The following is a 26532-nucleotide window of genomic DNA, read 5'->3' as shown; positions in this document are numbered from 1 at the left end:
TGTCATCAGCTATGTGCATTGACCACATGTCACCGCTTAACCTGTAGTAATCACTTGTTAGGCTAGAGGCCATCAGCTGTGTGCATTGACTACATGTCACCTCTTAACTTGTAGTGATCTCTTGCTAGGCTAGAGGCCATCAGCCATGTGCATTGACCACATGTCACCTCTTAACCTGTAGTAATCACTTGCTAGGCTCGATGTCATCAGCTCTGTGCATTGACCACATGTCACCTCTTAACCTGTAGTAATCACTTGTTAGAGTAGAGGCCATCAGCCATGTGCATTGACCACATGTCACCTCTTAACCTGTAGTAATCACTTGCTAGGCTAGATGTCATCAGCTGTGTGCATTGACCATATGTCACCTCTTAACCTGTAGTAATCACTTGCGAGGTTAGATGTCATCAGCTGTGTGCATTGACCACATGTCATCTCTTAACCTGTATTAATCACTTGCTAGGCTAGAGGCCATCAGCTGTGTGCATTGACCATATGTCACCTCTTAACCTGTAGTATTCACTTGCTAGGCTAGATGTCATCAGCTATGTGCATTGACCACATGTCACCTCTTAACCTGTAGTGATCACCTCTTAGACTAGATTCCACTGGCCATGAGCATTGACTATGACACCTGTTAACCTGTAGTGATCACTTGTTACACTAGAGGCCATCAGCCACGAGCATTGACTGCATGTCACCTCTTAACCTGTAGTGTTCACCTCTTAGACTAGATTGCACTGGCCATGAGCATTGACTATGACACCTGTTAACCTGTAGTGATCACTTGTTACACTAGAGGCCATCAGCCACGAGCATTGACTGCATGTCACCTGTTAACCTGTAGTGTTCACCTCTTAGACTAGATTCCACTGGCCACGAGCATTGACTATGACACCTGTTAACCTGTAGTGATTACTTGTTACACTAGAGGCTATCAGCCACGAGCATTGACTGCATGATACCTCTTAACCTGTAGTGTTCACCTCTTAGACTAGATTCCACTGGCCACGAGCATTGACTATGTCACCTGTTAACCTGTAGTGATCACCTCTTAGACTAGATTCCACTGGCCACGAGCATTGACTATGACACCTGTTAACCTGTAGTGATTACTTGTTACACTAGAGGCCATCAGCCACGAGCATTGACTATGACACCTGTTAACCTGTAGTGATATCTTGTTACACTAGAGGCCATCAGCCACGAGCATTGACTATGACACCTGTTAACCTGTAGTGATATCTTGTTACACTAGAGGCCATCAGCTACGAGCATTGACTATGACACCTGTTAACCTGTAGTGATCACTTGTTACACTAGAGGCCATCAGCTACGAGCATTGACTATGACACCTGTTAACCTGTAGTGATATCTTGTTACACTAGAGGCCATCAGCCACGAGCATTGACTATGACACCTGTTAACCTGTAGTGATATCTTGTTACACTAGAGGCCATCAGCCACGAGCATTGACTATGACACCTGTTAACCTGTAGTGATCACTTGTTACACTAGAGGCCATCAGCTACGAGCATTGACTATGACACCTGTTAACCTGTAGTGATATCTTGTTACACTAGAGGCCATCAGCCACGAGCATTGACTATGATACCTGTTAACCTGTAGTGATCACCTCTTAGACTAGATTCCACTGGCCACGAGCATTGACTATGACACCTGTTAACCTGTAGTGATATCTTGTTACACTAGAGGCCATCAGCCACGAGCATTGACTATGACACCTGTTAACCTGTAGTGATCACTTGTTACACTAGAGGCCATCAGCCACGAGCATTGACTATGTCACCTGTTAACCTGTAGTGTTCACCTCTTAGACTAGATTCCACTGGCCACGAGCATTGACTATGACACCTGTTAACCTGTAGTGATCACTTGTTACACTAGAGGCCATCAGCTACGAGCATTGACTATGACACCTGTTAACCTGTAGTGATATCTTGTTACACTAGAGGCCATCAGCCACGAGCATTGACTATGACACCTGTTAACCTGTAGTGATATCTTGTTACACTAGAGGCCATCAGCCACGAGCATTGACTGTGACACCTGTTAACCTGTAGTGATCACCTCTTAGACTAGATTCCACTGGCCACGAGCATTGACTATGACACCTGTTAACCTGTAGTGATTACTTGTTACACTAGAGGCCATCAGCCACGAGCATTGACTATGACACCTGTTAACCTGTAGTGATATCTTGTTACACTAGAGGCCATCAGCCACGAGCATTGACTATGTCACCTGTTAACCTGTAGTGATCACTTGTTACACTAGAGGCCATCAGCCACGAGCATTGGCTGCATGTCACCTCTTAACGTGTAGTGTTCATCTCTTAGACTAGATTCCACTGGCCACGAGCATTGACTATGTCACCTGTTAACCTGTAGTGATCACTTGTTAGAATAGAGGCCATCAGCCACGAGCATTGACTGTGTCACCTGTTAACCTGTAGTGATCACTTGTTACACTAGAGGCCATCAGCCACGAGCATTGGCTGCATGTCACCTCTTAACCTGTAGTGTTCACCTCTTAGACTAGATTCCACTGGCCACGAGCATTGACTGTGTCACCTGTTAACCTGTAGTGATATCTTGTTACACTAGAGGCCATCAGCCACGAGCATTGACTATGTCACCTGTTAACCTGTAGTGATCACTTGTTAGAATAGAGGCCATCAGCCACGAGCATTGACTGTGTCACCTGTTAACCTGTAGTGATCACTTGTTACACTAGAGGCCATCAGCCACGAGCATTGGCTGCATGTCACCTCTTAACGTGTAGTGTTCATCTCTTAGACTAGATTCCACTGGCCACGAGCATTGACTATGTCACCTGTTAACCTGTAGTGATCACTTGTTAGAATAGAGGCCATCAGCCACGAGCATTGACTGTGTCACCTGTTAACCTGTAGTGATCACTTGTTACACTAGAGGCCATCAGCCACGAGCATTGGCTGCATGTCACCTCTTAACCTGTAGTGTTCACCTCTTAGACTAGATTCCACTGGCCACGAGCATTGACTGTGTCACCTCTTAACCTGTAGTGTTCACCTCTTAGACTAGATTCCACTGGCCACGAGCATTGACTATGTCACCTGTTAACCTGTAGTGATCAGTTGTTACACTAGAGGCCATCAGCCACGAGCATCGGCTGCATGTCACCTCTTAACCTGTAGTGTTCACCTCTTAGACTAGATTCCACTGGCCACGAGCATTGACTGTGTCACCTGTTAACCTGTAGTGATCACTTGTTACACTAGAGGCCATCAGCCACGAGCATCGGCTGCATGTCACCTCTTAACCTGTAGTGTTCACCTCTTAGACTAGATTCCACTGGCCACGAGCATTGACTGTGTCACCTGTTAACCTGTAGTGATCAGTTGTTACACTAGAGGCCATCAGCCACGAGCATTGGCTGCATGTCACCTCTTAACCTGTAGTGTTCACCTCTTAGACTAGATTCCACTGGCCACGAGCATTGACTATGACACCTGTTAACCTGTAGTGATCACTTGTTACACTAGAGGCCATCAGCTACGAGCATTGACTATGACACCTGTTAACCTGTAGTGATATCTTGTTACACTAGAGGCCATCAGCCACGAGCATTGACTATGACACCTGTTAACCTGTAGTGATATCTTGTTACACTAGAGGCCATCAGCCACGAGCATTGACTATGACACCTGTTAACCTGTAGTGATATCTTGTTACACTAGAGGCCATCAGCCACGAGCATTGACTATGTCACCTGTTAACCTGTAGTGATCACTTGTTACACTAGAGGCCATCAGCCACGAGCATTGGCTGCATGTCACCTCTTAACCTGTAGTGTTCACCTCTTAGACTAGATTCCACTGGCCACGAGCATTGACTATGTCACCTGTTAACCTGTAGTGATCACTTGTTACACTAGAGGCCATCAGCCACGAGCATTGACTATGTCACCTGTTAACCTGTAGTGATCACTTGTTAGAATAGAGGCCATCAGCCACGAGCATTGACTGTGTCACCTGTTAACCTGTAGTGATCACTTGTTACACTAGAGGCCATCAGCCACGAGCATTGGCTGCATGTCACCTCTTAACCTGTAGTGTTCACCTCTTAGACTAGATTCCACTGGCCACGAGCATTGACTGTGTCACCTGTTAACCTGTAGTGATCACTTGTTAGAATAGAGGCCATCAGCCACGAGCATTGGCTGCATGACACCTCTTAACCTGTAGTGTTCACCTCTTAGACTAGATTCCACTGGCCACGAGCATTGACTATGACACCTGTTAACCTGTAGTGATCACTTGTTAGCCCAGGGGCCATCAGGGCTGAAGTGCTTTTGTTTGCTTTTTGTCCAAGTCATAAGTTGATAAGTCTCTCTTACTATTGAATAAGTTATAAAACAACGTTTTGAATGTTAATGGAGTATTTCCAACTCATAAATGCAATGTTTTTTTTTGTTTGGGAAAATTATAGGTATCGGTAGTGACGAAGACAGGTTTGTACCTGTAGGGGTGGTAAGGAATGGTAAAGACCCACCATGTTACAATAGAGAAATAGAGAGACTAAGAAGGAGGTGCAGACTGATAAGAAATAGAGTTAGAAATGGCTGTGGAAGTAAGGAGAAATTGAAGGAACTTACTAGCAAATTGAATCTAGCAAAGAATACAGCTAAGGATATCATGATGGCAAGCATAATTGGCCATCATACAAATTTTAGTGAAAAATGGAAGTGAATGTATAGGTATTTTAAGGCAGAAACAGGTTCCAAGAGGGACATTCCAGGAATAATTAATGAACAAGGGGAGTGTGTATGTGAGGATCTTCAAAAGGCAGAAGTATTCAGTCAGCAGTATATATTGTTGGTTACAAGGATGTCGAGATAGAAGAGGAGACTAAGGCCAAAGAAGTATTAAAATTTACATACGATAACAATGACATTTACAATAAGATACAAAAGTTGAAAACTAGCCAAGCGGCTGGAATTGATCAGATTTCTGGGGATATACTAAAGACAATGGGTTGGGATAGAGTACCATATCTGAAATACTTATTTGATTATTGTTTGGTTAGAGGAAGTATGCCAGATGAATAGAGAGTTCCCACATAACTAAATCCACACTGAGCAGAAGTTAATCTGTTGGACAGACTGGGCGCAGGTTCTATACGAGATATATGGAGCATTACAATAACTTAAAACACAACAAATATTCAGCGATGAGCCTACACATGAGTGAAACAGGACACCAGTTTACATCAATTAGGATCTCACTATTCTAAAATGTATAGGCAAAGGTAAACTTATGAATGAATCAGAAAATCTGTACATCTTTTTAGAGCAAGCCTATAACAAAGACCATAATCTTAATGATGCCACGGAGGCAAGAAATCCTTTATATGAGCTAACTCCAAAGTTATTAGGCATTGTGAATTCAAATCCCGCAAACTTTTAGAACTTCGTGTTCTAAAGCTTCCACCACGTCGTCAAATGTTAGGCCCGCCCATCTTGCTCCCAACAGCCCTCCATTAACAACACATGCGCACAAGGATCCACCCACCCATGTCCTTCACTGCCTCAGCCACACTGTTGTCATACTAGAAGTAGAAAGCTCAGTCAAGCTAGCGTTACTGGAACAGCCCTCCAATAACAACACATGTGCACAAGGATCCACCCACCCATGTCCGTCACTGCCTCAGCCACACCGTTATAATACTAGAAGTAGAAAGCTCAGTCAAGCTAGCGTTGCTGGAACAGCCCTCCAATAACAACACATGCGCACAAGGATCCACCCACCCATGTCCTTCACTGCCTCAGCCACACCGTTGTGATACTAGAAGTAGAAAGCTCAGTCAAGCTAGCGTTGCTGGAACAGCCTTCCAATAACAACCCACGCGCACAAGGATCCACCCACCCATGTCCTTCACTGCCTCAGCCACACCGTTATAATACTAGAAGTAGAAAGCTCAGTCAAGCTAGCGTTGCTGGAACAGCCCTCCAATAACAACACATGCGCACAAGGATCCACCCACCCATGTCCTTCACTGCCTCAGCCACACCGTTATGATACTAGAAGTAGAAAGCTCAGTCAAACTAGCGTTGCTGGAACAGCCCTCCAATAACAACACATGTGCACAAGGATCCACCCACCCATGTCCTTCACTGCCTCAGCCACACCATTGTGATACTAGAAGTAGAAAGCTCAGACAAGCTAGGGTTGCTGGAACAGCCCTCCAATAACAACACATGCGCACAAGGATCCACCCACCCATGTCCTTCACTGCCTCAGCCACACCGTTGTGATACTAGAAGTAGAAAGCTCAGTCAAGCTAGCGTTGCTGGAACAGCCCTCCAATAACAACACATGCGCACAAGGATCCACCCACCCATGTCCTTCACTGCCTCAGCCACACCGTTGTGATACTAGAAGTAGAAAGCTCAGACAAGCTAGCGTTGCTGGAACAGCCCTCCAATAACAACACATGCGCACAAGGATCCACCCACCCATGTCCTTCACTGCCTCAGCCACACCGTTGTGATACTAGTAGAAAGCTCAGACAAGCTAGCGTTGCTGGAACAGCCCTCCAATAACAACACATGCGCACAACGATCCACCCACCCATGTCCTTCACTGCCTCAGCCACACCGTTGTGATACTAGAAGTAGAAAGCTCAGTCAAGCTAGCGTTGCTGAAACAGCCCGACGTACTCAATACGCACTGTACGAGTAAGTACCGCCTTAGGCATTTTTGACGTACGGGAAGTCTCTTGCACAGTATTATTTAACCAACTTTCTTTAACGTTTTGTTTCAGAAAGAACTCGATCATTTCTTCCAACAAATGTTTCAACGGGGTTATAACACCAACTTGACCCTCTTTTGGATCCATTTGACTACGAACATAATTACTGACATCCGCTAGCTTTGACATACGTTTTATCATTAGCAACGCCTCCACAAGAAGTTCCATTTTCTTTTCTACTTTCAGATATATCAACCGTATACATTTTTACGTGTTTATTACGTTCACACTTCTGTTTTAAATAACTGACAGTGATTTTACCATCTAGGATTCATACTATGGGAATTGCAGAAACATCCCTCTTTGATCATTGTGTTTACACTCAAGGCCATCACAGTCTTATTGCTATATAGAAAAAGGATTCATTTTAGTTTTTAACTCCCAAATATTCATGTTTAACCACGTTTAATTTTTCAAAAACTGTTAATTTACTCTTTTTAGCACACTTTGGTGCATTATTGTTGTTTTAGATGTTATTGTATAATATTTTACGAAATCATTGTTCAACATCTTACCCTATAATATATAAGGTTAGAAAGACTCCATATGTATTATATTTAAGATTGATATGGGCTGATGATGCCCGTAAAGGAGGGTGAAACATGTACCATTGACTTTTATGTATTATGTATAAAATGTTAACCATATGGAATAGTGGATTATATTGTATTGTATTGAACAGGTGGACTTAAAGATATTGTAATAATATTTGAGACATACGTCAACTTCAATACGGAACCAAAATGAGAATCGTTACTTGTAAGTGGTATGTTCCGAGCTGTCAGTGGAGAGATGGCGTGGAATGACATTAGTAGACAAATAACTTTGAGTGGCGTTTATAAAAGTAGGAAAGATCACAATATGAAGGTAAAGTTGGAATTCAAGAGGGCAAACTGGTGCAAATATTTATTTATAGGAAGGGGAGTTAGGGATTGGAATAACTTACCAAGGGAGATGTTCAATAAATTTCCAATTTCTTTGAAATCATTCAGGAAAAGGCTAGGAAAACAACAGATATGGAATCTGCCACCTGGGCGACTGCCCTAAATGCAGATCAGTATTGATTGATTGAATTTTAGTGCTGGATATTACTTGTATGATGGCTGCCACTGCTTGATACCTTCATCTTCTGTTTCTAGTGGCACTGGAAGTGAAGATATTAAATCTGAGACCAACTCAAATGAAGAAGACATTGTAGACAAGTCCCTTTTAAAGGTAGTTCCTCCCAGACCTGTCCAAGATTCGTATACCTGTGATGTATGTTGCAAGACGTACTCAAGGAGGCGAAGCCTGCTTTCTCATGTGCATCTTCACGCTGAGGACAGTAGACATGTTTGTGTTGCTTGTGACAGGAGGTTTACTTGTCGTGCAAATTGGGCAGTACACATGCGCAAGCATACGGGTGAGCGACCTTTCACCTGTACTGCATGTAGCAAGGCTTTCACCAACAGGTCGTCACTAGTGAAACATAGCATAATCCACACTGAAGAGAAACCACATTCTTGTTCTACATGTGGTAAAACTTTCAAAGATCCCGGAGGTCTGAGAAGACATACTGTATTCCATACCGAAGAGAGACCATACCTTTGCTTGGTTTGTGGTAAGAACTTCCATTTGCGTAGTGGGCTGGTCAATCACATGCAAACCCACACCGCAGCAAGACAATTTCCTTGCACTGTATGTAATAAGATGTTTCGAAGTCTGAAGATTGTTAAGGTGCACATGTTGACTCATTCTGGTAATAGGCTGTACTCCTGTGTGACGTGTGGTTCTTCTTTCAGTGTCCGACGTAGTTTGGTGAGGCACATGTTGAGACATGTAAAAGACGCTAACTGCTGAAATAGTGTTAACCAATATTAAAGTATCATTGCTCTCTTCGTGGCTTTGTATAAACTCCTTAACCACTGCCAATTAACATGACTAACAGTGTCATGTGATGTAAATTTCGTGGAGAACCATATTGACAGTCACATTAATATTGTAGTATTTGTCTGTTGTTATAACTGATTATTATGAAAATATACTCATTTTTATCATTCCGTTTGTATTGAATAGCTGGACCCATTTCAGCCTTCCAAGTATCACTGACAATATTTCCATATTAGCGATGCTGGCCGTTGATATAGACTAAGCAAAAAAATTCTAAATTCGTAAATAACTCTGTTGTCGTAGGTTGTACAGTAAAACTGTTTAAGACATAGGAGACTGTATTCTGCATAACTTAGGAGCCGGACTGAGTGGCTCAGATGGTTGAGTCACTGGCCTATTGACCCTAACTGGCACAATCTGGTAGTATTTGAAGATGCTTGAATAACGTCAGGGTCATGTTGGTAGATTTACACCCACATTAAAGAAACCCTGCAAAACTATATTCCAACACCATGGGGTCTCAGAAGAGCATAAAAGTAGTTAGTCATGTGTAAGAACCATAACATGATTATAAATATTGATATTGCCACTATGTCGGTCAAAAACAATCACCATCAGAAGTTTGGCCCGCAGGGTGGGAGAGGTATACAATATCTAACTACTAGATTCCATGCCAGGAGTCTCCATTGTTCATGGCAGGTTAGGACAGGTGTTCAATATCTAACTAGTGGATTGCATGCCAAGAGTCTCAACAGTGTTCTTGGCAGGTTAGGACAGGTGTACAATATCTAACTAGTGGATTGCATGTCAAGGGTCTCCATTGTTCTTGGCAGGTTAGGACAGGTGTACAATATCTAACTAGTGGATTGCATGTCAAGAGTCTCAACAGTGTTCTTGGCAGGTTAGGACAGGTGTACAATATCTAACTACTGGATTGCATGTCAAGAGTCTCCATTGTTCATGGCAGGTTAGGACAGGTGTACAATATCTAACTAGTGGATTGCATGTCAGGAGTCTCCATTGTTCATGGCAGGTTAGGACAGGTGTACAATATCTAACTAGTGGATTGCATGCCAGGAGTCTCCATTGTTCATGGCAGGTTAGGACAGGTGTACAATATCTAACTAGTGGATTGCATGCCAGGAGTCTCCATTGTTCATGGCAGGTTAGGACAGGTGTACAATATCTAACTAGTGGATTGCATGCCAGGAGTCTCCATTGTTCATGGCAGGTTAGGACAGGTATACAATATCTAACTACTAGATTGTATGCCAGGAGACTCCATTGTTCTTGGCAGGGTAGGAGAGGTGTACAATTTGTAATCATTAGAATGCATCAGTCAGTCACTACTGATCTGCATTTAGGGCACTCGCTCAGGTGGCAGATGCCCTATCTTTTGTTTTCCTAGCCTTTTCTTAAATGACTGCAAAGAAATTGGAAATTTATTGAACATCTCCCTTGGTAGGTTATTCCAATTCCTAACCCCCTTCCTATAAACGAATATTTGCCCCAATTTGTCCTCTTGAATTCCAACTTTATCTTCTGATTGTGATCTTTCCTACTTTTAAAGACACTACTCAAACGTATTCGTCTACTGATGTCCTCCCACGCCATCTCTCCTCTGACAGCTCGGAACATACCACTTGCAAATAACAACTCTCATTATTGTTCCATATTGAAGATGACATTAGGCATAGAATTTCAAGGATAATTTAATAAAAACCACCTATGCAATTCTTTCCACGTTTAATGTGGTTTGAATCTTTATGAATTTATATAGACTTATTTGGTCAGGTACATGTTTCACCCATTATTTTGGACATCTTCAGCCAGTAGACAACCTTGAGGTCAAGGTTTGGAACCTTTTTAACCAATATATACAATATATACAAATATTTATGATCTCTTAAGACTAAGGTGCCAGGATAATTATTTTAAAAAATTATCTGCATACGTGATTATAAGGCCTTGTACATGTTTATAGCCACGTTCGTGTTTATACTGGACTTGTATTGTACACTGACTGACAGTGACAATGCAACACCAAGGAGGAGTGGTTCGAAAGGGATGAAAGTTGGGGAAAAAACAGAGACGGCACGGATGAATAATTGATGTTTATTTCAAACCGATATGCAGGTTACACAATGCGCACGGCATCGACTCAGTAGGATGTAGGACCACCGCGAGCGGCGATGCACGCAGAAACACGTCGAGGTACAGAGTCAATAAGAGTGCGGATGGTGTCCTGAGGGATGGTTCTCCATTCTCTGTCAACCACTTGCCACAGTTGGTCGTCCGTACGAGGCTGGGGCAGAGTTTGCAAACGGCGTCCAATGAGATCCCACACGTGTTCGATTGGTGAGAGATCCGGAGAGTACGCTGGCCACGGAAGCATCTGTACACCTCGTAGAGCCTGTTGGGAGATGCGAGCAGTGTGTGGGCGGGCATTATTCTCCTGAAACAGAGCACTGGGCAGCCCCTGAAGGTACGGGAGTGCCACCGGCCGCAGCACATGCTGCACGTAGCGGTGGGCATTTAACGTGCCTTGAATACGCACTAGAGGTGACGTGGAATCATACGCAATAGCGCCCCAAACCATGATGCCGCGTTGTCTAGCGGTAGGGCGCTCCACAGTTACTGCCGGATTTGACCTTTCTCCACGCCGACGCCACACTCGTCTGCGGTGACTATCACTGACAGAACAGAAGCGTGACTCATCGGAGAACACGACGTTCCACCATTCCCTCATCCAAGTTGCTCTAGCCCGGCACCATGCCAGGCGTGCACGTCTATGCTGTGGAGTCAATGGTAGTCTTCTGAGCGGACGCCGGGAGTGCAGGCCTCCTTCAACCAATCGACGGGAAATTGTTCTGGTCGATATTGGAACAGCCAGGGTGTCTTGCACATGCTGAAGAATGGCGGTTGACGTGGCGTGCGGGGCTGCCACCGCTTGGCGGCGGATGCGCCGATCCTCGCGTGCTGACGTCACTCGGGCTGCGCCTGGGCCCCTCGCACGTGCCACATGTCCCTGCGCCAACCATCTTCGCCACAGGCGCTGCACCGTGGACACATCCCTATGGGTATCGGCTGCGATTTGACGAAGCGACCAACCTGCCCTTCTGAGCCCGATCACCATACCCCTCGTAAAGTCGTCTGTCTGCTGGAAATGCCTCCGTTGACGGCGGCCTGGCATTCTTAGCTATACACGTGTCCTGTGGCACACGACAACACGTTCTACAATGACTGTCGGCTGAGAAATCACGGTACGAAGTGGGCCATTCGCCAACACCGTGTCCCATTTATCGTTCGCTACGTGCACATTTCACATCATGAGCATACCTCAGTGACGTCAGTCTACCCTGCAATTGGCATAAAGTTCTGACCACTCCTTCTTGGTGTTGCATTTGCTCTGTCAATCAGTGTATATTGTTTGTGCATTCCTCTGGATATGACTGCTTCTGGTTAAACAGCTTTAGTGGTTTAATGTGGGCTGGTGAACATCACGGCTGGGCACTTGGCCAGGGTTCGAGAGTTTTTAGCGCTACACTTCCGACGGCACGCTAGTTGTGGGTGCGGGACTGTGATAGCAGTGTCACTGCCTTCGTGATGTCCAGGCCGTACTGTAACGAGCGCGGGAAAGCAATCAGCTGATCGTTAGGGGGGAAGTTAGCACTTGAGTTAGTAGAGTTAAACATAGATTTTCGCAGTTTTATTGAAATTTTTAACGATGGCCACGTGTTCACTCAGATATATGTGAGAATGAGTCGTCATCGACTGCATTATTAAGTGGAAAGTCGTTAATTAGTGAAGAAAACAGTGTGAGCGTGTATTTATGTGAACCTATAGGTTATAAGATCGTTCTTCAGTGTTTTAATTTCGTAGTTTATTTGTGTAAAGTTATAGTGTAAAATGAATTCAGTTGGTGCATTCTGTGTTTTATTATTAACCACGAATTGTATATACTTAAATTAAGATGATCAGTGAGGGAAATCACCATGCCTAAAGAGTTGCTGTGTGCCTGGCTGCAAAGCTAATTATAAACAAGGAGAGTACACTCCGGTTCCTTCTGATGAAGAACGAGTTATGTTATGGAAGAAGGCTATTCCCAGGGAGAATATAATAGTTAATCACAACACAGTTGTGTGAAAACACATCCTGAGAGAAATAAGAGTGTCCCGTCCAGATGGTGAGTTAATTTTTTTATTATGTTATAAACATGGGTAACATTAGGTAGGCCCTATATTTTTATGTAATCAGACCTACGGCTTATCTGAATTTGGTGTATTTGAAAATGCAAGTCTTATTTATGAGTACCACCGAGCTCGAAAGCTGCATTCGCTTAACTGCGGCCAGTATCCTGTATTCGGCAGACAATGGATTCGAACCCCACTGTCGGCAGCCCTGAAGATGGTTTTCCGTGGTTTCCTATTTTCACGCCAGGCTCTACCTTAATTAAGGCCATGGCCGCTTCCTTCCCATTCCTAGACCTTTCCTGTCCCATCCTCACCGTGTCGGTGCGACGAAAAGCAAATAGAAAAAAATATGAGTATCAAACAGCAGTGTGATTTATGTAAATCTTATCTTCTGACAGATTCAGGTCTTATTTATGAACTGTCTCCAGAAGTAAGATATCTGAATTTCCTAAATCTAGGGGGCTTAAAGTATCCATGAAATGAAGTGAAATGTCGTATGGCTTTTAGTGCTTCGGCTCGCCAGGTGCAGGTCTCTCTATTTGACTCTCGTAGGCGACCTGCGCGTCGTGATGAGGATGAAATGATGATGAAGACAACACCTACACCAGCCCCCGTGCCATTGGAATTAACTAATTAACGTTATAATCCCCGACCCGGCCGGGAATGGAACCCGAGACCCTCTGAACCGAAGGCCAGTACGCTGACAGTTCAGCCATCGAGTCGGACAAAGTATCCATCAGACATGTTAATAGAACTTGGAATTGAGGTGTACAAAGTATTTTGTGTGTTGGTGTCAGATATATATATCAGATGGTATTTCTAAATTCAGACGATCCTAAGTGTGTCACAAAATCCCTGGCTTTGGAGTCAATGCAGTTGGCTGATTCCCTAGTCATTTGTGACTGCGGGAAGAAATTGGAAGACCTGGCCGGACCGTGTAGGCCTATATATATTTGGGTGAATATATTTTTAAATAACTTTTCCAAAATTCACACCGACTTGTGTATTCAACAAAGTGCTTCAAAGAGAGAAGACCTACTCTATACTGGTGTAACTTCCTGTAAGAGGTCCAGGAAACAGTGGAAACAGTGAGGTACAGAAATGATTTATATTTGTAATAAATAGTAATGGTAATTGGCTGCGTGTTTTCTGTCAGTGTGTATGATGTGAATGTTCCAGTTGACCAGAAAATGGATAAAATCGCAAGAATATGTCTCAAAGTGTTAGGCTGTACTCACGCAAACGAACGTATATACGCGAGAAATAGAACGTTACGGAGAAGGATATGTATTGTATGTCAGAATTAACAAATATTTTAGGATAGGTTTTGGTTTTATAAGGTGTTAACAGTTCTTTAAGTAATTTAAACGAGTGTGTTATTCAAGCGGAGCGTATGCGTATCGCCTTCAAGTCCCCCCCAAAGCGTGACGTCATCAGAGGTACAGTACGGCCTGGACATTACGAAGGCAGTGGCAGTGTCATCAGCATAGAGGTGTGTGGTATTATGTTCCGCTGTTGGCATGTCATTTGTATATAGGATAAAGAGGATTGGTCCAAGAATGGACCTTTGGGCTACACCCCTCTATTCCTTCACATGCTTGACAGCGTGTTGTGTACGTCCAGTTGGAACTCTTGGCCCTCCAGATAGTATTTTAATAGTCTTATATTGCCTGGGTGGAATTCGAGGTCTATCAGTTTAGCTAGTAGGCCTTCATGCCAGATTTTGTCGAATGCTTTCTGCATATCAAGGAAAACCGAACCCGTGTCCCTTCATTTATCGAAACCTATGGTAGGTTGTTCTATGAATCGCGTGAGTAGTTGTGGGGCAGAATGCCCGTTCCTGAAGCCTAATTGCTCATTGCGAATTATTCCTTTTTCCTTGATATGCCCTATTAACCTTTGCAGTAGATTTCAGTAGTATTTTCTTGAATACTTTACTGAGGGCGTCCAGAAGGCTGATGGGTCTGTAATTATTTGGATCTGACTTGTCTTTGCCTGGTTTTCCAAATACGAGTATCCTGGCCCTTTTCCATTGTTCAGGGTAGTACTGGAGCCTGAACATTTCATTGAAGATGCTGGTGGGTAGTGTAAGGGCTCTGAGGGTTAGTTTCTTTATTATATTATTTTGGATGTCACCTTCTTGGGGTTAAGATTACCTATAACCCACTTAATTTCGTGTATATTTGTCCTCTTAACATCTGGCTTTGGTGCATTTTCGAGGATCTCTGCTACCTTGCCCGATGAAGGCGGAGTCAGATGGTATTTCGTTCGGAGCGACTGCCGCCTCGCTCACCTTGTCACGGTTCTCGTTAATAGTAGGGATACTGTAGGCCTGGTGTTTGTGTCGAATAGACGGAGTTTATTGTTCCATCTCGTATCCTGCGTTCCTATAGTTTTGTTTATATTTGTGTGTTAAGTTCATTTTCCATAATGCGGTCGTAGCCTCTATGGTGTCGTGCCCAGTTGCGTCTGTGGCTGTTGCACTTGCGTATTAGTTCCTTAATGTGGGCTGGAATTTCGAAATGTGGGTGTTCCGAGGTATCTGTGGAACAGCAGAGGTGAAAGAAGGTGCGGGGGTGAACGGGTCTCAAACTACGAAATTAAAGTTAATTTAAAATTTAACAAGGTTATATTTTCTTTTCAAAATTCAGAAATAACAAGAATGGCAGGTACAGAGTAGCAAGGCAACAAAAGTACAATTACAGTATTTACAGGATTTGGGCTTCGAGCCCCGAACTCACAATTCTCGAGCAATTAGCCCAGTTTTACCCCAACACAAGTTTCAGCAGAGGGGCAGAAAACCCCATTCATACCCAGGAGCACTTGCTCCAAATTACACAGTAAAGCCTCCTTGAGGCGCGCAGAAAACAAAGTTTTCAAGAAAGAGCAACTCGCTCTCAAAATTTAAGCCTGTCAAAGGCCACACCAAATTCCACCTTCAAGCTGTCCTCTAAGGACATAAACACAGGGGTAAAATACCCAACCTACTGAGGCCTATTAAGTGAGAAAAGGTTAATTACATGGCCTCTAAAATACCAACTTGAGTGGAGGCGATCTGCACTCCTAATGCATTTGTTTAAAACCTATTTGGCACTAGGCCGTTAATGCAAGGGCTAATCCCATACTAAAGAGGTGACTTTAGAAAGAAACAATTTACATGACAGTAAGGAAGAAACGGTTGTGAAAAATAAGTTCACCTCAAAGCAATATGAGTGGGAGCTCGAGAGGGTTAAGCACTCTCTATCCCAATATGTAGTTAAAACAGAAAGAATTGACACCGAGTGTCTTTACATTATTAAAGGAAAGTTACATGGAAAAGGCTTCGGACCTGCCCCGAGAGTTAAACTGCTGAGCTAGTAAGAAAAGAAGTTATTAAAAAGCCATTACCTTATGGATGAACTGCTGCCCGAAGAAAGAGGCGCTTCCCGCCCCCTATTACGTACTTGACACACCAAAAGATGTTACTGAAGTGGCGCAGAGACCTGAAAATCAGCAGTTTATATACTCTCGTGAAAAGTTCGAGGCGTTTCAAGAATGAAAACACCCGCCCACAATCATTTTATTGGATAACCAAGAAAACCCCTACACAATATGGAGAAGAAATACATAATTGGTGGAAAATTAATTCAAGAAATTCGGGATTGGCTAAATTCAAAACAAGGGGAAAGAAAGGTCTAATATTGCCAACTTAAACAATGACTGAAAGAAATTTAACAAAGAACAAACTTATGAATTCAAAATTTCTCCAAAAACATAGTTCTTTCACTTCGCACTAGGGTGCACCATTGTAGTTCTTCAGTAGTGTCCTCTAGAAGAGAATGTTCACACTTCTTACTACAGGAAAAACAAAAATACGTCGAAAACGACCCAGTTCAGATACTTCAAAATTTCCAAGTAGTGACATCTTCTGAGAAACTTGAAAATTAACACCTTAGATAAAGTTCAGACTTCCTCCAGTAGGGGAGTTTCAACTGGCGCAAGGTTTGAATTAGTGGCGTGGGGGTGTACCGCCCGGTACAGTGGGTATTCTTTGTGTTTGCTCGCTGCTGCGGCTTCTACTAGGGTTTTGACCGCTTCGTCTATTTGGGCTGTGCTCGCTTCCCTGTAGGAGTGTGTCTAGTTTGTGTTCGAATTTACCCCATTTGGCTGCTTTATAGTTGAGCCTGCGCTCTGGGTTCACATTTGGTGTAAATATCACTGGTTGGTGCCTCGACCCAAGGTCGTTCACTACAGTTATGCTATGCCCTTGTGGAATATGTCGCAGGAGGGCTACATCCAGAATGTCGGAGGTCTGTCCGCTGTTACCACATAGTCCTGGGATAGCATGTGGTTGTACAGCCTTGTGCCTGCTGAGTTAGGGCACAGCCAGCCCCAGCTGTAGTATCGTGTTTCTGCTTCTATGTCTTGTGTGTTTAGGCTTTTCGGTCTGGAGTATGCCGCTATGACACCGTTAGGAGTGCTACCTGAATAGTGTTCGCGACTAGGAAGGGTTCGAGTTCGTATCTTCTGGACCTGACGCCCTCGCACTTCCATATTCGTACCGGAAGCCCTTGTGTGTAGTTGTTTATTATTATTATTATTATTATTATTATTATTATTATTATTATTATTATTATTATTATTATCCTCGTTGGGTTGTTCAGCCATCTTGGGTCAGGAGGTCGGAGATCGCATTACCCAGGAATGGCAGCAAGTTAGCAAGCATAACTCCAGTGGTTATGACTACAGTGAGGTTCAAGTTCGGGAAGATGGTTTTCAGGATTTCTTCTATCCTTTCCTTGAACTCCCTTCCCGCCAAGTACCCTTCTGGTTGCTGTACCTGTTTCTGTGTAGATAGTCGGGTTGGTGTGGTGTGTGGGGCGGGCGGTGATCCGGTTGCCTTTCTACTAGTGGCAGGTACTCTGCGGGGTGGAACTAGCTGTGGGGCGGGCCCTCTGGCAGCTCGGGGGGGGGGGGGGGGGGCTTGCCCTTGGTTCCTTGCATGAGGCTGGGCCTTCTTTCTGTTGTTGCTGGAAGCTTTGGCTTGGACGGTGGTAGCGGCTGGGCTTTAGGGTTGCCACGCTTGTCACCCTTTGGCCCTTTGCCTTAATAGGCGGCTTCCAAGTCCCTGCGGCTGGGACATTCCTTAAAATTAGCCGCGTGTTTCCCCCCGCACTTAGAGTACGCGGGTATCTGCCGTGGGGGCAGTCGTGGGATAAGTAGCAGGCGGCTCATCTGCGGCACCTGGGCTCTGATCGGCACGCCGCCCTTGGATGGCCATGCCTCTGACACACTCCACATTGGGGGCCAGTGGCTCGACCGACACCAGCATGTTCGCCAGCATCCGCATTTTCCGCAGATTATCCGCTCCTGGGGTGTCTGCCACGGCAACTAGGAATAGGTTGCCCTTGGCTGGCCTATTCCCTGTTCGCTTCCGCACCACGGAGAATGCGGGGATATTCTGTGCTTTCAATGCAAGCTGGATTTCGTCCGCATTACTTCCGTCAATGGGGGTCCTCACTACGAACCGCTTCATTGTTCTGTTGGGCAATATTCAGCCCTTTTAGCACTTGTAGCTCTCAAAGCTCGTCATCTGCAGGTGCGCGTCTACTCTCGGACTACAGAAGTAATGCGGAGCTCCAGTTCTTGGTGTAGACCTTACGGGTGATTGGTTTTGTTTGTTGAGGTGGGCTATGCCGAGTCTGCCTCTTGTGTGTGCTACTGATCTGTCTTCTGCATTCACACTCAAACCGAGCAAAAATCTGTCTTTACATTTCGCGTAATAACTTCGTTGTCTCTTGTCGGATTTCTACCAAACTTTGTAGAAATGGAGGTAAAATATGTGGCTACACGATGATGTTGTAGATTTCATCCAACTGTTGCTGTGAGAGAAGTTGTTAACCAAGGAACATGGGAGGCAGGCTGTGACGTAAACCCGCTCTACCAGCTGCTCGCCGTTTCTGGCTGTCGTTTGCTTTTGAGCCGGCGCGCAGCGCGAACTTTAGGTTTCAATTGCGGGGACTTAGTTCTGCACCGCTGTTCCCCTTCTCCTGGGAGACAGGATATTCGACAGGATTTTCTTTCCAATGATGTTCCCTCCTGAAATAATTCTTGAGGTTGGCTGCATTGTAAACGCCTTCGATGCTACCATTAACTTTGTTAATTTTTTATTGTCGAGAACCTCCGCAGTTCTTTGGTCTTACTTAAAGTGGGCAGAATTTTGCATAAATGCGGAGTTTGGAGTGTGAAACTGCTGGTTTTCTAATCAGAACACAGTCATTGACTCGCAGTGCTTGTCGAAAAGTGCGGTTTTTCTCTCGTTTATGGCGTATATCACGTATTTTGAGTATGTATAGACTTGCCCACGATTCATACTAGCAGTACCATTGACGAGTGTTCCATCTGAACTGCCATCTGTGAGCGCACGGACAATTATCGTTCGAGTACGTCAATATATGTGTGGTTGTTTGTTGTTTGAGATCGGTGAAGGTAAACTCTTGGGACCTGGTCGCAGATACTTGGTTTCTAAAACAAACTCAATTAATAAGGAGAAAAGACGGGCGAGATGAGGCTGATTTTCGACCCCGGTTAAGTTTGTGGCCAACCGGCCACAAATTCTGGTTGGATTTGTGGTTTAACATCTTATATTTACTTCAGAGAAATTGTAAGTACCCTGCATGATGAAATCTGCATGACAACACTTTCCTACCGAGGTATCTCCAGAATGCTCAAGATATTTTGTTTGAACTGAATAACTTAAAAGATTCGAATTGCGAGTATGTTTTAAACTACTGTTATCAAGAGGAATTTCTTTGATCACACGGTAGCCCTTAATCTGGCGTTAATAAGATGTATTTTTTCTTAAAATCGGGACTCAGATTTCTTATGTACTGAACCCGACAGGGACATGATCTAAGGACCTTTGGCTAATCCTGACCTTCCAAATTACAGACATAATGCTATCTGAGAAAAGGGACATCGAAATTAATTAATATCCGCATCATTACGATAGATAAATTGAGTCTTCAGAATTTATATTACATGATTTCTTTATTGGAAACTCGTTGTGCAATACTTCCTTTGTGTAACGGGGGACCGAGCAGGAGCCATGGTTTCCCATGGCGTCACTCGAGAAGAAACCTCCCTTCCTCACGACTGAGAGAACGAGGGGAAACAGATTTTTTCGAAGCGGAACACCAGAGCCATCTTTATTTCGGACTAGCCAACTTAATTCTCTACAAGATAAAATTTATTGAAATCTGAATTCTGGACTCGTTCTTTACTTTAAAAGAGACAAGTATTTATTCAACACGCCAGAGTGGTGAATTTATTAACAAGTGACCCTGCCGATAATGCTAATGTTGCTCGGTGAATCATTGTTAATTGTTTGAATATAATATAGATAGGGATTACAGGAACATTTCCTCAGCGCTAGGGGTTGTCAGTTCAGTGCTCAACGTAGGCATTGGAAGCCTACAGTGCCAAAAAGAAGATTCAAGTGCCTCATGTATTTGCTGCATATCATGTATGATTTTGTGTGTTCTGTGTGTCATGTTTTGATTGTAAATAAGGTCGGCGAAGGTTCTGTCCATCGGCGCGGCATTGTCTATACTAGCGAGGGTCGGTTCGAACCCAGGTGTAGTTTCATATTTGTGTATTTTCTTTTACGTCATTTCATTGGGAAATCTAGTTTTTCATTAAGATTAGGGATCGCTCAGGCATGTTGTAGCGTGCATGTTAGTTTTAGGTGGTAGTGATATGATATAGCCTCAGTGTTATGGTAAGATTTACCGTTCGCGTCATGTCACGATACGTCGCTTCGCGATAAATTAACTCATTTCTATCACGCACAATGGACAAACGTCCACAGAACAATTCACAACACTTATAAATATTAATGTAGTTCATCAGTGTATCTTAATGTGTCATTCTCATCACCATCAAGGTTAAATAAACCGGTCTTGTTAGCTGAAATTTAATCCGAATGTGTTCTCATTGTAGTAAGGTATGCCCCGTATTTCCTGCCCTGTATGCCTATAAAGATTACTTTAGTTCAGCGCCTATTTAGACCCGTGTGCGAACCTGTAGATCTCATGCCGGTGCCTTATTAGGGTAGGGGCGGGTGCAGTACATTGTAAATTTTCATTTCAAACCTTTCTTGTAACACCAAGTTAAGCGTTATTTGGTGGATCACAGATGGAAATCGGTAAGTTGGAGTAGTTTGGTCGATGTCTATCTAATAAAAATTTGGAAGCCATCTTTTAATCGTGACACGTGACCCGTTTCTATGGGAACTGTGATAAAGAAACATCTATTCCTTGTGTTGACAAAAACAGCTGATGGCTGGCGATTGTATCTTTGATCCGATATGACGACTCGTTTTGTACTCCAATCTACTAACCCTTAAATTGAAATACGTCTTCCTTTCCGCATGGTTTAATTTATTGGTGATTTTGTTCTATTTCGCTAAAACTTGGTAACATTAATTTACCCTTCGGTTATTTCACTGAATACATACTAGAAGTGTCGAGAAACAAGTCTCAACTTACCGTTATTTAATTCACTGCTATTCAACTAATTTAATTGATTGATAATTTTGGTTTTCAAGGATTGTGATCCAAAGAATTATTTCTTATATTTTCAAGGGTCGACCCAAGTTATATTATCTTATTTTAGTGTCATGATCATTTTCTTAATTTCCTTTAATCATCGTATTGTCCAAATGTTATTACTATTCTTTGAGAATTGAAATCCTGATTTATTAAAGTTAGTTATCTGTCTTTTTCTTTACAGTCGGTATATTCTCTTGGCTTTGATTCACATAGCCTCTAGGGTCGAGTGTTTGTTCTTCACGCTTCTTCTTCTTCTTCTTCTTAGGACCTTCATTTCCGTAGTTTACTTGAAAGCTCCAGTGTTGTCCAACTGCTACCGATTGGGAAGGTTTTGGAGACTCTTATAGTGTAGTGTTGTTACACATATGAGCAGCATATCTAAGCTTCTACTTCGTTGCGTCTTGTCAAGTCTGAAGAGGGACTACTGGATTTGAGGTGGTGGTAATAATAGATCCCATGGTCTATCAGGCGTAACATCTCTGTGGACTCTCGTGGGGATATCCAGAATAGAGTTGAATTAGCACATTGCTGCATCACGGATAAGGCGTCGATCCATTTTCAGTGTTGAATTCTACAATATAATCGGCAAAACCTTGCAATTTCTCGGATGATACTCTCAGCGGATTAGCCTCTGGGTGCCGAATATAATTCATAATGTGTCTAATTTCGAGTTCTTCAAGCGCCGTCTGGAAATCCATACATGTAATTTGGGGTTCATGATCTGTGAGAAGGAAGTCTGGTTTTTCCATTTCTGGAATAATGTTTCTGTTGATCCTGCAGAGGATATTTCCGGCAATGGGCAGCATTCTCTTATACTTGCCACAACGATGTGCCGGTTGCCGCAGTTAGCCATAGGGAGAAGCCCATATAGTGCCAGATCATAATCTGGGAGCAGCATATAATCGTCGTTTGGTTTGGCAGCAAGATACTTGTATAACAAACCATCATGAGAGCAAAATGATTGAACTAGCTGTGAGATGCGGCGACAGTAATCGTCATTAGCAGGAATCGAACCCTTAAAAAATCTGATCGGGTCTTCCGATCTCTTCCTTGCGCTTTAGGTACGTACTGTAGTTTCCTCATCGTTGCTCATGACTTCTATATGATGAATAGTGACGACATTGACCGGATTACGGCTTCCGGCGCTGTGGACGACAGTTATGTTGAAAGAGGGCCCACCGGATTACTCTCTCACTAGTCAGGTCAGAAGACATGATAAACGTGAAGGCTTCATGATCTGTATAGATGATAACGGGATACCCACAGATAACCTTCGTCCGGTATAGCAAAGATGCACGATAGCAAAAGCCTCAAGTTCCGTGATGATATAAGATTTCTCGTGTGGTCTCAATTTCCTGCTCGTGAATGAAATGAAAATTCGGACCTCAGGCTTCTCGGGATCGACTTGGTATAGCGCTGCACCGATTCCCACGAAGCTGGCGTTGCACTCAAGGCAAAAGGGCCATTCAAAGTTAGGATAGGCTAACTGCAAGTTTTCCTGAAGTATTTTCTTTGTTTCAGTAGAAGCCTCATCACATTCTTCTGACCACAAGGGTGCCTTTGTATATGATTAATTAGGGCAGTGCTGCGAGAAGAACTGACACAGTCCCGGAAATTGTCTTATACACTTAAGAAAATGGAAATTGCAACACCATGAAGCCATTGGTCGTTTGTGTTGATTTTCAAGATATGAAACGATGCCATGCAGGTATGTAAACTATCAAAGTTTCAGACCCATTGTATTGTTGTTACAGGTCTCCCCACGTGATTGGTCGCGGAGGAATCAACTCCAGTATACGGACTCTGGTGTAGAATAGTTGACTTGCAGTCTGTGCAGTGAAGGGTTCCCCGTCAAACATGCCTCGACGACAGAGAAGAGCACGCTATCAACAACTGTCGCCGTTTAAGGGGGCTCGGATTATTGGGCTGTGTGAGGCTGGATTATCGCTATGGACTGTTGCTGCACGTGTTGGCCGACAGGCATCTACGGTACAACGTGTATGGAAGCAGTGGTCAAATGAAGATACCAACACTCATAGACCTGGCAGAGGCCCAGCGCGACAGACAACTGTGAGAGAGGATCGCCGCATCATTCGGATGGCCCGAATGGAACCCCATTTCAACAGCAGCGCAAGTTCGAGCAGCTGTGGCACCCCACGTTACACAACAAACAGTTGGCAATCGCCTGCGTGCAGCTGGCTTACGAGCCCGTGTCCTTGCAGAAGGTGTTCCATTGACCCCACAAGAGCGCCGTGTAAGGCTGGCTTGGTGTCGAGAAGGATCGACGTGGGTCGACGAATGGCATAGGGTCGTCTTTAGTGCTGAATCGCGCTTCTGTCTTGCCCGCAGTGATCGCCGGTATCGTGTGCGCCGACGTACCGGGGAGAGGGGCCGCCCAGATCTTATTGTCGGAAGGGACACAGGGCGGACACGAAGCATCATGGTCTGGGGACTATTGGCTTTAATGTGAAATCACAATTATTGTTTGTCGAGAGAACGTTGGTAGGGTACTCAATCCGGTGGTTGTCCCTATGATGGCGAACACTGCTAATGGGATGTTTCAGCAGGACAATGCCCGGGTTCACACTGCACGTATCTCCAGAGAAGTTCTCCACGTCACAACCTTAGAATGACCTGCCAGATGCCCGGACCTCAGTCCTATTGAGCATGTGTGGCACATGATGGGTCGACAACTGGCCAACCGTCCTTAGCCACCCACAACTCTGGAACAACTGACCCGTGCAGTGCAGCAAGCATGGGCCACAATTCCTTAGGAAGCGATCCAGGGCCCCGACGAATTCATCAATGTATTGCAGCTCGTAGTGGGCATATCCTGTATTGATTGTTGTCCAAACTTGCGTCAGAAGAACCAGAAATTGTAATCATCGAATCACAACCGAACACGCGTCCTGCATATTCAATTGCAGCAATGTAGCACCACTCCTTCTGGGTGTTGCAATTTCCACTTTCTTCAGGGTATGTTTAATTTTTGTGGGTTTCGGGAAGTATAAAATGCTCTGAATCTTGGCCGGATTAGGCCTGATTCCTTGTCCACTAACGAAGAGGCCTAAAACAATACCTCAGTCTTAAAAACTGGCTTTTGCGGACATTTATCTTAATGTTCTTTGACCTGAGCTCGCAGAATACTTTGTTGATATCTTCAATGTGCTGCTCTAAGGATTCCAAACCTATGAGGATATCATCCACATAAATCGTCGCGATATCTTTAATCTCATCGGATAATTGATTTTTCAGAGCCCTGATGAGAACCGCCCCTGAATTTTCGATCGCGGAAGGGAGCCGATTGAATGCATATGTAATGTTCTCGAAAATGAAGCCTGTGAATTTCCTGCTGTCCTCTGCCAGTAAGATGACGTCATATCCATCGTGGAGAAGAGTTTCATGCGCCTAAATTTCCGGATGACATCCCGGAGTAGGGGTGGGTGATCGTACTCCAACACTAAGTGTTTGTGCATCTAGACACAGACGTAAACAATGGCAAGGGGGTTTCCGTCACAGTCCTCTCGCTACTTCTCAGGAACGGGACAGGACCGTTTTTTGTAAGAAGTGTCCTTGACAGTCAATTGATATTCAAAGTTCTGTATAACGCCGGGTTTGTCATCAAAAGGTCAGGAAATTTCTCGAATAATTATCGTGTAGCCTCTGTCGTGCGGGAGTCGAACTCTGGGCTTTCAGGCGCACTGGTAAAAGGCATGAATTGATCACGACCTTCGTCGAACACATCCTCGATGTTGGGCGCTTCCTGGCCCTCAACGGGTCTCTCTTGATCGTGTCCACCCTCTTCATAATCTATTTCATCGACAGGCGGAGCATCGCTCATCTTGCCTTAAGCTTCTATAAATGGGGTACCCAAACCTTGGCACTTCAAAGTATTACAATCTACCAGCAGCAACTCTGCAGAGTATCGTATAACGTTGGCAGGATAATCATACTTGGCTAGGAAATCTGACCCTAGCAGTGCTCAAACTGGACACCTTCAATTTCAAATGTGATGAAAGCTTGAAATTTACATTTGATATGTCTGTCCGGTACCATCCCCTTAACTTTGATTTGTGCGACCGGTATCAATAATATGTCTTCCTCCCCCTTTAGCATTTCAATTAATCCTTCAGAAATTAATGAGGCCTGAGCTCGAGAATCAGTCAAGGCGAAAGGTACCCAATGTAACGTTACTGACTGGGAGACTTCGTTGGATCTTTGGTGTTAACAGGTTTGGGACCTTCATATAATAGGTCTGTGTCATCCAAACTAGTAGAGCAAAGGGGTTCCCAAATCCGCTGAGTCAGCATAGTTTTTGCTGCGTCAGCACCGAGGCCATTGACCCCTAGTAGTGTACCTAGACGGGTTCTGACTCCGAGGTCATTGACACCTAGTATAGTAGTAGAGCTAGGCCTATTTGTGGATTTTGTATAAGAGGGCTAGCCTAACATCGTAGTCGCCATCTTGAGTGGCGTAACCTCCCTTTAATGGCTAGTTGCCCTTCTCGACGCCTAAGAGAGCAAGCCTAACCTCACATCCGCCATTTTGAAGGGGCTATCCTTAGTTTACGGCAAGATGCCCTTCCCGACGCCAATTGCACAAGATGGTGGCTATACACAGCTCCAAATGAGACGGCCTAGGGGCGCTTGCGCAAGATGGCTGCTATACATAGGCTCTTGTGAGGCGGCCGAGGGACGCTTGCGCAACATGGCGACTATACACAGCTTCTTATGAGACGGCTTATGGGCACTTGCGCAAGATGGCTGCTATACATGGGCTCTAATGAGATAGCTTAGGGCGCTTGCGCAAGATGGCGGCTATCAAATTGCACAAGGTGGCGACTATACACAGCTTCTTATGAGATGGCTTAAGGGCACTTGCGCAAGATGGTGGCTATACATGGGCTCCTATGGAGAAAGGTGACCGCTATGGGCGATTGCGCAAGATGAAGCTAAACATGAGCCTCTTATAGAGAAATATGACGGCTATGGGCGATTGCGCAAGATGGCGGCTATATATGGGCTCTTATAGGGAAAGGTGACGGCCATGGGCGATTGCGCAAGA

The 26532-nt window shown here is 44.3% G+C and overlaps 2 protein-coding genes across 2 annotated transcripts in view; one reads left to right on the top strand and one right to left on the bottom strand.

Annotated features, from left to right (window-relative positions):
* The window catches only part of LOC136875817 (gastrula zinc finger protein XlCGF8.2DB), a 157246-nt gene extending 148466 nt beyond the window's left edge, over nt 1–8780 (top strand). The window contains exon 5 of the mRNA XM_068228186.1: nt 7955–8780. Within this exon, the coding sequence (XP_068084287.1) occupies nt 7955–8654 (700 nt within the window). The 3' untranslated portion in view covers nt 8655–8780. The remainder of the gene's footprint in view (nt 1–7954) is intronic.
* LOC136875818 (oocyte zinc finger protein XlCOF6) overlaps nt 1–26532 on the bottom strand; it is a 299457-nt gene that overhangs the window by 88912 nt on the left and 184013 nt on the right. The window contains exon 5 of the mRNA XM_067149431.2: nt 16265–16359. Within this exon, the coding sequence (XP_067005532.1) occupies nt 16266–16359 (94 nt within the window). The 3' untranslated portion in view covers nt 16265. The remainder of the gene's footprint in view (nt 1–16264; nt 16360–26532) is intronic.

Source organism: Anabrus simplex, chromosome 6 (assembly GCF_040414725.1).
Source record: "Anabrus simplex isolate iqAnaSimp1 chromosome 6, ASM4041472v1, whole genome shotgun sequence".
In the NCBI taxonomy this organism is placed as follows: domain Eukaryota; kingdom Metazoa; phylum Arthropoda; class Insecta; order Orthoptera; family Tettigoniidae; genus Anabrus; species Anabrus simplex.
This window is presented reverse-complemented; position numbering and strand designations above follow the sequence as displayed.